The 13,490-nt window shown below is 41.1% G+C and overlaps 1 protein-coding gene across 5 annotated transcripts in view; it reads left to right on the forward strand.

Annotated features, from left to right (window-relative positions):
• The window catches only part of PDGFD (platelet derived growth factor D), a 146,655-nt gene that overhangs the window by 74,666 nt on the left and 58,499 nt on the right, over nt 1-13,490 (forward strand). For 4 of the 5 annotated variants that reach the window (XM_074860181.1, XM_074860184.1, XM_074860185.1 and 1 more), the window contains exon 2: nt 9,687-9,891. In XM_074860181.1, the coding sequence (XP_074716282.1) occupies nt 9,687-9,891 (205 nt within the window). The remainder of the gene's footprint in view (nt 1-9,686; nt 9,892-13,490) is intronic. The other variant, XM_074860182.1, reaches the window with a different exon arrangement.

Below are 13,490 nucleotides of genomic sequence, written 5' to 3' on the forward strand. Positions count from 1 at the left end.
AAAACCAATGAGATATCCAATGTTGTACAGAGAACTTCTGACCTTGGAATTACCTTTATCTATGTGTGTCTTTACACTGCTTTTTTTACATTTTTTTTAATTTACATTACCTTACACTTTACGTTGCCCCTCCAGTGTTGGACGCTACAATGATGAAACAGTAAGAGAACAAAGTTTTGCACTAGATGGCTCAACTAAGTACCACTGGTAAATTCCACAGTTGGACTAAAAATGACATGATTCTCATTACTTGACATCCTTACCCTCCCTGCAGAGCTGTGACCAGCCAGTCACACACGAAGCCCTGTACCGCTGGGGCTGAGTGCGGGCGGGATGGCTGCAGCAGGGACTGCATGGGGCAGCAGTATGAGTTGAGCCTGAATGGTGTCTTAGCTCCACAACTTCTTAGGCTCTTCTTTTTTTGTCAAACACCCCCACACAGCTTAGAAGGAATGTTTCCCATCACTTCCTCTTGGTAACCAGCCAAACAGCTGTTTTTCCAGAAAGGACTTGGGAAGCTGTGATGTGTAAATCAAGCCTTTGCAGCCAACTCCATTTCCAATTTTGGTTTCAGCTTACAGTGATCAGGATGTGGCTGTGCTGGTGTGAGAGATTGTTGCTGCATGTGACACAGCAGCTCTTGAGCTTGTGGGTTCTGCTGATGTACGCCAGCATCATCTTCCCAGCCACTGGTCCCTATATATTGGCAGTGAATGAACTCTCATGCTCTTTCACCACATATAGTTTCATTCTTTGGTGCAGGACTAAGGAAATCTCTAGATGATCCTTTGGTGCAAGATTATAACAATAAAAGAAGGCCACAGCCGGGAATTTTATGAATGTGCCTGGAAACTTTGTTAAATTACAGTATCTATCCACATGACAGCTCTGCAGCATTCTGATGCCAAACCTTCAGAGAAAATCCTAAGCACTTACAGGAAAGATCCTCTGCACTTAAAGTACTCAGTATTTTCAGTATGTACAACTTAAATTGCTTTCCAGACTGGGGAAATATTTCTCAACACAGGGGTTTTATCTAAATGATGGAAAGCTGTCCCTGTGGCCCTACTTGTGTTCTGCCTCCATGCTGGAAAAGACCTCATTGTCTACTGCCCTCTTTACCCCAGTGCTGTGGTTTCCAGAAGAAAACTGGGCATGGGGACAAAAAGGGAGCTGTGGTGTGCTCTGAATTAAACTGTCAGAGACCCAGGATGGCATGCTCTGGAGTAGAAAGTAGAAAAACTGCTAGATCTTTACTTTGTGGCTAAGTCTTGGGTTCTGGTCCATGCTCCAAGAACTGCTCCTGCATTTTACCTCTAACCGTTTCTTGGAAGATGGAGAACCCATCTTTGAAGCAGCATCCAGAACCCATTCATCCCTTGAGAGGAGACAGAAGTGGTCTGAATTCTCTCAAGCAAATAGAAGAATAACAACACAGGCTCCTATTTCCTTGGAAGAGATTTAGCTGTTAGACTACTACAGAAAAAGGAAAGGACTACCATCAAATCATATTTTAATATAGTGAGATCTGCCTATGTTGTTTTTTTAAAAAAAGATCTAGGTAACTTTAAGGTACTTAGAACTTTAACACACCTGCCTTAAAGGGACTGAAATATCCCCACAAGTTTTATCTTTGTGCGATCAGTCGATATACGGACCCTAAGAGACCAAAAGCATGCCCATGGCAGACTCAGTCCAAGGAAGTGTTGTCTGCTAGAATACTGTTGCCAGACTTTCCATTATAAGAAGTGACCTTTCACTCCCTTCCAGAGATTTCAGATTTTCAGTACTGACATAGAGGGTAAGGAAACTTACATTAAAAAAGAAAATTGCCTTGATTTGTCTTTTGAAACAACTTCTCCTTTTATTGCCTAATGTTCTAACGTACAGCCTTACACTCAGTAATTGCTTGTCTATCTGCTATGATATGTTTAACAGGAGAAGCCTTTCCCCCTTTGACTGGATTTTCTCTTTCCTTTTATCGACATTTTTCTTTCTTTAAGGAAATTCCACATCTTAGTGAGTCTTAGGAGTGCTTGACAGAAACAGTTTCTAAAACATCTTAAAACAAATTATCTTTTAAGACTTGAGCCATGCCAGACTTCTGAGGCAAAAAGTCCTTTCTTGGTCATAAAAATTTGAAAAATAATGAAAGGAAAATGAAAAAAGTGTATTTTCATTGCACCAGGAGGATTTGAAGGAAGCACCCCACAAAGGTCTGCTTACTTGAAGCCACTGCCTAAACAGGAAAATTTGGAGTGCCTAAGTCCGCAATACTCTAGTTCCTTGCAAAACTGTGTGAGCCAAAGTCTGGTATTCATATTCATGCTTAATAGCAATTGTGTCTATAACTGGCATCGTCTTGTCTGAGGCACTACACAAGTTTGGTTTATACCATCCTTCTCATGGAGGTATCAGCGCTCACTGCTGCTTCAGTTACCAGGTTTCCTTTAAGCTCTTTGCAGCATCAGGAGAGTCATTTCCCTCTTTATTTTTTCTCACAATTTCTCAAGGTTTTATGTATTTTTATTCTCATGATCATGGGGTTATTTGCATTAGTCTTACTCCACATCATTAAAGCTACACATTCTTGATATACACATTTTCCTTTTTCATACTTAATTATGGAATCCCAAGAGAAAAATATATTCAGTTTGCTGTTGGTTTAAGAGTCCAACAGAGAGATGCATTGCAACACTACGACCAATGAAAGAATAGCAGTTAACAAAGCTTTTTATGTAAGTCTAACATATGTTACTTTTCTATAGACACATTTGCTTTAATATAAGACATTCAGCATGTTCTTTCAGTAGAACAAACTCTCTATCAAGAAGTCAAATAAAAGCAAGTAATACAAGTCACTGCAAAAAGGAAACATTACAGAGTTTGATATCCCCATAAAAATAAATAAGGAATTTTTTTCTTGGTATTCATCTGTGGAAGTTTGAGGAAGGCACCTACCAAAGACAACAAAGGAGAGTCACAGCCTTCATCCCACCAAAATGCAGTTATGATGGTGACTATTCCACAATACAAATAATATTATTAAATACAAATAAAGTAATGCTTATTATAATAAGAAACATTGTAACAGGCTGTCTTTATGAATTATATGCCTGGACTTCCTTATCATTTGCCCACTTAATATTCTCATGAGTGGTCTTTGCTGAGGTCCTGTTCAACCATAGATTGACTGTGTAATGCCAAGACTCATGGGGTTGCTCTGCACAGAAGCACAGGCAGACTATTCACCATTCTGTAATAAAATGCTCGATGGCTCTGAATTGAATTTTAGAAGGCTGGGATTTTTTTTATTTTCTGATACCTTCTGTACTGGTATTCTGCACTGGCTAATTTTTCTTCTTTCAACTACAGCTCAATTTTTCATTTCTTTGATATATCCTATACAGACATAAAACATCTTCTAGCTAAGATCTCCACACAGCTCAGGGACTCAGAGAGAGCTGAATGAGTGCACGTGAGGTCTGAATGTGGATAAACATGCACACAGCATCTTTTGATATTGCCTTAATGACAGAATGGGTCATGCTTTGGATGTGAACTCTGGTGATGCCCGGAGTATCTTTCATGCTCCTGATAAAAGGAAAGGTCCTGTTGATAAGAGAGGGAGCAGGTACCTGGAGCTGCTTCTTTGAAGTTCAGTGGCAAGCCAACCAAATGAAGAGTCTTTCATCAACTCCAGTGGGGTTTAAGTCCACTTCTTAATAGCTCAGTTGCTGGGTGGCAAGGAACACATAGGGTGTTGTTAAAATGCTGGTCTCTTATTTGGGTCTTGATCCAGCAAATTCCTTAAGTATAAGCTTAACTATAAGGTAGCCTGTAGTCTATTTCCCCTTGAAATAAACGGGACTATTGAAGTTCTGTAAAGCAGAAAGCAACCTGAAATAATGCTTTGGACTGGATCCACTGGCCCAGTATAATACTCTTTCATATTCATCTTTATACCTGAATGACTGTTTTCTCAGCTTAGTGCTTCCAATAAGAGAGAATTTAGAATTTTTAGCCTGGCCAGGGTTGTGCTATTCCTGTTTCATTACTGGAGATCCTGACACTTTCTCTTCCTTGGTCTGCCTTCTTGGAGAACTGCTGGTGAATCGTGGTGGGAGCAGGAGTGTTAGGCTTAACACTGTCTTTAAAAGGACAGATGTCTAAGACAGGTACTGTCTAAGACAGTTACTAACATAGTATTATTTTCTTCATTAGAGAGCAGAAGTGTGGTGTTGTGTTCACTGACTAGGATTCATTTTATTGTTTATATTCACTAAAAAAAAAATGCCATTTTTAAGAAATAACTTTATAATTTTATATCTTCCCAACAAGTTATGATCAGATATGGAACACACTATTTTGACCATGAACTCTGTCATCTATTCCTCTGATTTATGCAGAACCTTATGGATAACAAATAAAGTTTCTCCTTATTGCAGAAGGGTGGAGAAATTAAAAAAAAAAAAAAAAAAAACCAATGAATATCTGAACAGGCTGCCATAAATACAGCTTGCTTGGCATGCCTGTCCCCGAGATGAACTAATTTGTGGCCTGAATTCAAAAATGTTTTACTGTTCTTTGCTTCTCCCTCTCTGGATTCAGCTATTTAGATCAGGCTAATTTTCAACTGAAGGAACTGAAGAGCTATTATTCTCCCCGAAGGTTATCTCATTTGTTTAAAAACTGGTGGCAAACCATTGACCACTGTATTTGTTTCAAAAAGAGTAGCTGTGGGGGAGGAGGGTTATATCTGGAAAACTCCCACATGCAAATTCCCAAGGTCCTTTCCTGAAATAACAAATAGTTTCAGAAGTGGTAAAATGAACTTCAGATGGTTTCCAGCAGCTCTCTCCTCAGCTGTGGCAGAGGATGAACTCATCAGGTTACATTCCATGGGATCTAAGGGGGTATATTTCTTGTTATAAAACGTGTCATAATATGGTGTCTTTTCAGCCTCTACCACTGTATCAAAGTTGTTGAGGTTGGCCAACCACTTCTACAAGGGGAAGAAAAACAGAAGCAAACATATACACAGGACACCACCGTAGGAAGGGAGGCTAAAATTTCAGAAACTTTAAAAAAGTGGAACTAAATATTCCATATTATTGGTTAGGTCCTTAGACAAGGTCATTCTCTGAATTATTCTTCTTTCTGAAGGACTTGACACTCACAGATTCTTCTTGCTCAATGGATATCCAAGAACAGATATCAGAGTAGCTATTAGCTAATTGCCTCTTGGGTTTTGGTTTTTTTTTTTTTTAATTTTATTGGAGGAATTGCTTGTCTGTTAAATTATGATAATAAAAGCAAACTTATCTCTGTACTAGGTATGTCATGACTGGGAGTAGCTTTAACAAGAATGTGTCGATACATTGCTAAATCTTGAAAGGAAATGCAGGCATCCAGAGCAAATGCAGGATGAAATTTGTGTTTCTGAATTTTGCTGCTCGTGCAGCATGGCATTAGGAGAACATGCTCTAGCTGGGAAGGAGAAACACTGGATGTGCTGGGCACCCATGGTGGGGAAAGTCTTGAGACCAGCACAGTTTTCTAAATCTTGAGCTGAACTTCCCAGCTCCCAGTTTGACACCCAGCTGTCCTCCATGCAGGGGGAGGAAGGCAAGCACTTCTGAAAATGCAGCTGCTTTGAGCACTTAAATGGGAACTCCTCTAACTTGGACAGCTGGACTGTCGTGTATACCATTATGTTTAAAATTAGTGGTTGGGAAAGAATTAAATGAGAGATTAGTTCAGATAAATAAAATAGAGCAAGCTGCTTCCCAGTCAGTTCAGACTCTGCAGCAAATTGCCTCACTGTGAAGGATGTCTCCCAGCTTCCTTCCCACTCATCTTCCTTATAAGATAGTTTCCCTCCCCCAGTGAAAGGACCTCTTTGTAGCTCCTGCCATCTAGAATATCCTCCTTCTGTGTATTGCTTAAATGGCCTTTTTGCCTTATGACTTAACACCCACTTTTATGCATTGTGAAGTGATTTTATATGCTTTTTAGTAAATGTGACAGGCAGTGTATTACCCACTGTCATCTTTTATTTACTCCTATAAAGCATTATGGAATACAGTTAGTATGTGACATTCAGGACACTGTATAATACTGCATTGTATTGCATTGCAGCATGAGACAGTTCAGTGCCTTGGAAGAGGCACTGCCTTTTCCTTTGCCTACATCTTTTCTCAAGTGTTTTTTTTCCTGACTTTCCCCATGGTCAGTGTCTGGTTTCCACAAGTTTCCCCAGTGTATCTGATGAGGACAATGCTTGCCTGCTTGGAAATGGTCTTGTCATTTTAGTCTCACACCTTAGTTGCTACAAGAAGTACAGGAGTTGCTCACATCTCCTCAAGCTGTTTCCCAGATACTTGATGATTTGTTAGGGGCCAACCTCCAGAGACCGACTTTGGGTTGACTGTGTTCACAGGTCTATCTAAACCAGTTAACTCTGCAAAATCACACTGAAAATTCCCATAGGAAACTCTAGTGCTTTTGGTTCCAGTCCTGACTACAGCACTTCAGGTTGTAATTTAGTGTGTGGGGAGACAGGTGAGAGGGAATCTAGATGTTTCAGAGCTCCTGAAGAGTCTATTCCAGTGTTAGGTGAAGGCTCTGAGTGTCTTTGCATTTCATCCCATGTGAGTTATAGGAACAGTATTTACAGCCATTCTCATCAGACATACTTTCTTCCTTTGTGGAAAAGGCATATCTTCATACTGTAATATTTTTATACCCCCTATTTTACTCTCTGAGCATTGTCTCCCCATGCTTCTCTCCAGCCTTTCCTCTATAATGGCTTTATAGAAATGCTATGATAGAAATAACAAGTCACTGTGCTTTGATTTTTAATCTTTTTAATATGTGCAGCTTTATTTCTTCATTTACCTGTTCAACTTGGATACTGCAGAGCTGCACCAGCCCTACATTTCAGCACTGATGTTGGTCACCTATGACTGACTTGCTGGCAGAGCACCCTGGTGTGTGGGATTCAGAGTTTTAAGTTAAATGAAAAGCTGTGGCAGAGCATATCTTCTTGGAGTACCAGAACACTGGTAACATACTTTCTCAGCTTGTGTGCTGAGTAAATTGCGTAGATTTTTTTGTTTGGGTGTATATACATGAGCATATTTAAAAGATACTGTCCCTAGGGCACTAATCTCAGCAGTTGACAACTCCAGAGTAAAGCCTGTACTAGGATTGGCTTGGCAAAGGGAACCTTCCCTCAAAAGCATCAACCACATTGAACCACGCAGTGAAATGAGTGCTGACAGTGGGAAAATGGCAAGGGTTTGCTGTCTAAAAAAGAAGAGCAAAGTACTCTCACGTATAGGATGAGTTATGCCATGTTTTACTGCAGTAGCTTTTGTTCTGACTTAGGGAATGGTTGGTTCATTCAAAAGTGCAGAATTTACTTTCATCGAAACTGCTTTATTTTTATCCCTTTTCTTGGACATTTTGGACATAGTCCTGTGAAATATGTTGTCCTCTTGGGTGTACTGGGTTTTTTCAGAGTCCAAAGGTCCTCAGCATTTCAGTAGGAACTCAGTAGTGTTGGCTGGACATTTTGTTTCATTCCAGATTAGGGGGGAAAAAACGGAGGTGTCTTTATTTTTCTTTTTTTCAGAGAAAAAATAGAATAAAATAAAATAGAAAACAACTTGAGTGCAGATGTTCCTGACGAAAATTACAACAAAACCAATAGGTGGGTGGTCTTTATTTTCACTGAATTGTCACTTCTCCAATGCAAATTGTTTGGTCAAAACAGAATAGAACAAAACAAAACTGGCTCGTTCTGCACTTTGTGAGCTGTGGAGTCAGGACTGTATTTGCTTAGAAAGGGTGGCTCAGGCCTGGTGTGAGAACATTTCATCTTGAATGAAAGCATCTTAGAAAGATGTAACAATAGATCTTTGGAGATACTTTTTACAGGAAACCTAGACTTTTATCTTCTAAGTTTCAGGTTCTTTGGAAGCTAGAATTATTACCCTGTCAGAAGGGTACAATGAACTGTTGACACACAACCATGCTTTGCTTACAGCTACGTGCATCCTGGTATTTACAACCAGGAACCAGTGAAAAGCAACCTGAAATATAGATGTGCTTACCATGAAGTTTGTACCATTTCTCTGGTTTCCTGTCTTCCACAAGCATTTATGAAACAAATGTATTTCTTTTATATAAAGAGCTTATTAAGCTTCAAACATCAGATTTAATTTTAAGAGAGAAAACTTTGATCACTCTGTGTGATAGATGGCTGTGGCTGGTTGCTTATTTTGGTTTTGTATTTCCGGTGTTCATATTCCCCCCATTTGCTCTTCCTCAGTAGCCAAATTCAGGAGAAGGCATCATTTTTATATTTCTGTTGCTTGTAGTGGAACTGGAGGTTGACTTGGCATTCAGCAGAGTACTGGAGGTGATGTTCAGTTTAAGATTAGGACACTGGAGTTCAGGTGTTCCCATGAAAGCAAGTGTCCAAGTTCCTATAATAAGTAGAAATTTGGTCAGTGCAGTTGGGTGACTGACTCAGTACCTGTTCGGGTGTATCTTCCACTGGCTATGTTGAGAAGGGGCTCAGCTTGCCCACATGCAAGTGGCTCCACAAGACAGCACAGCTTCCACAGGACTTTTGCTGGGGGCTGCTGGATGTGCTGCTGGACCTCCCTGTCCTCATGGAATCTAGGCAGGAAACCTGCCGCGATCTGCGTCTTGCCTTGGAGCCTGCTGGTCCTTGAAATTTTACCACACTAAAGTTGTCAATGCACAAAAAAATAGTTGCTTGCAGTTCTTCGATGCTGGGAGCCAAATTCCAGTATCAGTAACAGCTGGACAATGCAAATGCATGGTGCAACTTAGAAGACATTTTGACTTTTAGAGAGCTGAGTCTTGCCACAGTTCCTGTTATTCTTGGAGCCAGGGATTTACAGCAGATGAGGCTTTACCTCAGTATAAGTAAACTTTAGGAACAATTGAGTATTTGCTCAGGCAGAAGTTGTGGAATTTTAAATAAGTAAAGACTTGGTTACTTGTCTTGAAGTTGCTCAATAAGATGGTTGGTGGGACAGTTTCAGACTTCAGTTACATCGGTGTAAGCATGGAGTAGCTATTTGTGTTAATGATCCACAGACAGCAAGTGATTCACACCATATAAATAAAATCAAAATGTGACCTAACACATACTTCTGGGAGGAAATATTTAAGCACAACAAACAAACTCAGACTCACCTCCATGCGCTTTTCTGCAGCCTTTTATTGCTGCTTTTGTTCAGAGGGCATCTCTCCCCAGAGCACCAAATTTGGGAAGCAGGGCTGTCTACCTTTTTACATCTCTCTGTCTCACTTCATTGTTCTCAAGCTTGCAGCTTTTATTAAAGTTTAAATTAAAACCAAAACAGTGAGAATGAAATTATATAATCGATATCAATGTAAAAGTAATGATATATATCGTAAAATAAAGAGTCTATATAATTGAGTACTGTTGTTCTTATTGTTTATAGGGGGTTGAATTAAGAGAAAATACACTGTACTTCTTATTTCATAATAACTGCTCCTAGACCCAACTTTTTATAGACTTTAAAAGCAAATAATTTGTGCTGTGTTATAAATTGTTGTGTTTTTTGCCTTCCTGTAACTGGAACAACATACTAATTTCTACAAGTTGTGACTACTAACAGAGAGCAATCACCTCACAGACTTGTACCGAAAAGAAGAGACCATCAGCGTGGCAGGGAATGGCTGCGTCCACAGTCCTCGCTTCCCCAGCAGTTACCCCAGGAACCTCCTGCTGACATGGCGGCTCCACTCCCCAGAGAGCACCAGGATCCAGCTGGCTTTTGATAATCAGTTTGGACTGGAGGAGCCTGAAAATGATATCTGCAGGTGAGTGGCAAGTGAAAGTTTGTAAAGGACTCCTTAATACCACCTTCGAGCTTAAAGATGTGACCACTGGCATGAGACTGCAAACCAAAACCTGGTATCTCTGGCCGGGTCTGGGATGGCCCTGCTTGGAGGACAGACCTCCAAGGGTCACTTCCAACCCAAATTGGTCTTTGAGTTTATAAATAAATTGAGCTGTCCTGGACTTCAAGCAGTTTTGGCAGGTTTTAGCACTATCATATTTTAAGCACAAGGCAGTTCTACACTCAAATCCAGCTACCTAACAACTCAGGTACTACTTTAATAGGATTTTGTCCTCTATCACCTCTGTCATGTTTCAGCAGGCAAAAATCATCTTTTTTAGTAGGTGGAAGGTTCTGGGAGGTGTGAGTGAGTAGGTACATGTTATACTGGGGTGTGAGGAACAGATAAAAATGCATTGAAAAATGTAACTGTTTTTCAATTATTTGTCTTTATTGTTACTCTTCATGGGTACAGTTTCTTTTAAAACCTTTAAATACAGGTCCACAAACATCAGTATGCTCTGCATACTGATATATCTAATAAAGTATACTCTACTATATCCCGGTTGCTTGGGTTTTCCCTTTTAAGCAAAAGTGACCATAAGCTCAGTTGATCTGGCTGATTAACCCAGGTGGATAAACTGCTTTGCATTAGCAGAGCACAGAGGAGAATCTTGCCAACATTCACTAAAACAGTATAAATCCACAGAGTTTTTTGTTTATATTTCTTTTATTCAGCTATCTGTTCTGCGGGAGAGATCAGGCTCAGGATTTCTGTGTGCTCAGAAAGGCAGAGTGCTGTGATGTCAAGTCTCAGCTTCCAGCTCTCTGCCTGATCATGTTGTTACTTACACCTTATCTATGCAGAGAACTGGGTTGTTAGGATTTCTGCACACCCAGTCTCTGCTTATCTTATCTTCTTTGTCAATTAATTTGCATTTATAGAGTTTGGCATCTCTGCAGGGTTTTACAGGGTGGATTTTTTTTTTTCTTGTTTTGCTTTGTTAATTTTCTGTGTTACCAATAAGAGAGAACCATTCGTGCAGGTTTGCTTTCCATTTAGTAATAAAAGAATGCAGCCTGAAACTGGTTCTCCTTCTGTGTGCTTTGATGGTCTTGGCAGCTGCTGCTCTTCTCTGGTACTGTTGGTCCAAGATCAGCAGCAGAGTCAGTAACGACAGTTACCTCCTAGCACCACAAACGCTTTCCCAGATTGAGAGCCCAATGCATACAGAAGTGGCCTGTTAATATTTACACAGTGGATAAACTGTGGCTGACCTTAAAGCATTGCAACTTTGAAATGGAGGGCTAATTTACTGTGGAAAAAAGGATGAAGTATTCTCTGTCAAGAGCCATTAAAGGTGGTGGCATGATGAGGGGAAGTCAAGCTGTTACTGGCATTATGAGTTTGGGGACCGTCTTGGAAGACAATTCGCCTGCTTTTTCCAGAGCAGCTAATTTAGGATGCAGAGAGAAGCAAAGACCTTCCATCATCCGTAATGTCCATAGAAGCTGGAGAAATATCACATTCTTTTCTGCAATAAGGCTTTCCCTGGCGTTCCTGGAAGACATGTATTTGCGTAGTATTACTTCCAGAGTGAGGAATTTCTCGGGCCGACAGCTCGTGATGTCTTTAAGCCAGTTAGGTACTGTGTGCATAGTTAGACTTTTTGCTGATGCTCAATATGTTTTTCAAAACTAGGTCCTTTCTGCAACTTCAGGCCCTGACAATCACTGCAGTGGTGCTTTAGAAAGACAGCCAGGAATGTTTTAATTGGAATGAATGCTGAGAGCTGAGCATGTGCTTGAATGCTGTGCATATTGGACAAGTAATTCAGGACCTCTGCACCTTACCTTCCTTTTGTACTTGCTTGTGACTTTACGCTTTTTTTTCCAGAAACTTCCTAGTGTTTTCATTCAATTTTTCATTAATGCTAATTATTGTAATTTGCATACTATTAAGACTAAACTGATTGAAATTCATTCAGGCTGAGGAATGAAAAGTATACTTTAGCAGAGCTGTTTCAGAAGGAGGGGAAATATTCAAGGTTGTACAGAATTTTCTAGAAGTGCCGTTAGCATTTCCACAGGCACTTGATAAGAGATGATTCTGAAAAGCAATTAAATTACCCAGCCTCTGAGGCTCCTTGGATGCACAGAAACAACTGAGATTGCACCTAGTTTCATGATTGTTGAAGCAAAGCCTCTGCTGTTGAAAGCAGAAGTAATCTCTGAAAGCCCATGGATTTGCCCCATTTTTGCTAACAGCTAGTCTGGCTCCTGGCCTTAAAAAGTGGGGAGGACAGTCAGGACAACTTCCCTAAATTGTAAAACCTACAAGGTTATGTTATGCTGAAAACTCTGCAATGCCTTGTGTTACTGTAAGTGTTCACTGGCTGTTATGCTGCCCGGGGGCAGTGGTGGGTGCTCGTGCAGCAGCACGGAGCTCTGCCCGGCTACCATGTCCATCACCATGAGGGAGCAGAGGACGGTGGAGAGAGCCAGAGACAAATTTACCTCTGTCTGGAACTAAACTTTGTTGTGTTACAAAAAATGTATGTTTCAGCAGAGTTTGGGCAGATTTAAGTGATTTGGTTATAGCAAATCTGTTATTTTCTGTTCTGTGCAATTGGGGGTTGGGTGTCTATAAAAGCAGCAGTGCCGATATTCTCAAGCCACATAGTACTTGCGTTTTTTTCACATGGGCTCTCAGCAGAAAAAGAAAAGCAGGTCTGTTATTTACAGAGCTATTCTGCTCCCACAAGTGGTCAGGGAGGTGGGTGCTTGGCCCACAGACCTGGGGGTGGGGAGGAACACATTACTAGTAAGAATCAGTTATCAATCTTGAACTCCCTCTTTGGAGGGAAGACATGCTTGATAATAAAAACCTTTCCTGGTAAAGACCTCCAAAGTTTTAAAGCTTAACTGTACTGTGAGGATGGCAGCGCTCTCCATCTCTCACTGCCTGCACTCAACTTGTCCCTCTTGTCACCACCTCTTCCTTGCTGGCCACAATGTGCGGGGCCTAATTCTGTCTCCACAGGTATCAAGCGCTGTTTTTCTCATAGATGGAGTGAGATCAGGACTTTTTTCTCTGCCTTTCTTATTCTCCAGCTCAATAAATGAACTCGATAAATGACCCAAGCAAGCAAATACTCAGACTGTGACAGTGAGTGCTGTCACTGTGTCCTCTCATCCCTGGGGTTTAGTGTCTGCTGCTCCTGGCAGAGTGCTCTTTGGACTCAGGGCACCATGACTATGGCACAGGTGCCTGGCCAAGGTGTGACCTTGCGCAGGGCAATATGTGCTGTTGCTTTTCCCCTGGTGACAGCACCCACACAAACAGCGGAGTCCCCATTGTGACATGCAGAGTGCCAGCCTGCCCTTTTCTGTGTGAAAGCTTGAATGAGTCTTTCCAAACCATCTAGCAGGAGCACCGTGCCACCTACAAAGAAGGTGCTAAAAAGCACCTTTCAGCAGCATCCACTGCCCTGTGTCCCTCCAGCATCTCCCTTTGCTCCTGGCACAGTGGCAGCCCGGCTCCAGCCCTCCCACAGGCGCAGCAGGCAGGAGCCAGTG

This window comes from Strix uralensis, chromosome 2 (genome assembly GCF_047716275.1).
Source record: "Strix uralensis isolate ZFMK-TIS-50842 chromosome 2, bStrUra1, whole genome shotgun sequence".
In the NCBI taxonomy this organism is placed as follows: Eukaryota; Metazoa; Chordata; class Aves; order Strigiformes; family Strigidae; genus Strix; species Strix uralensis.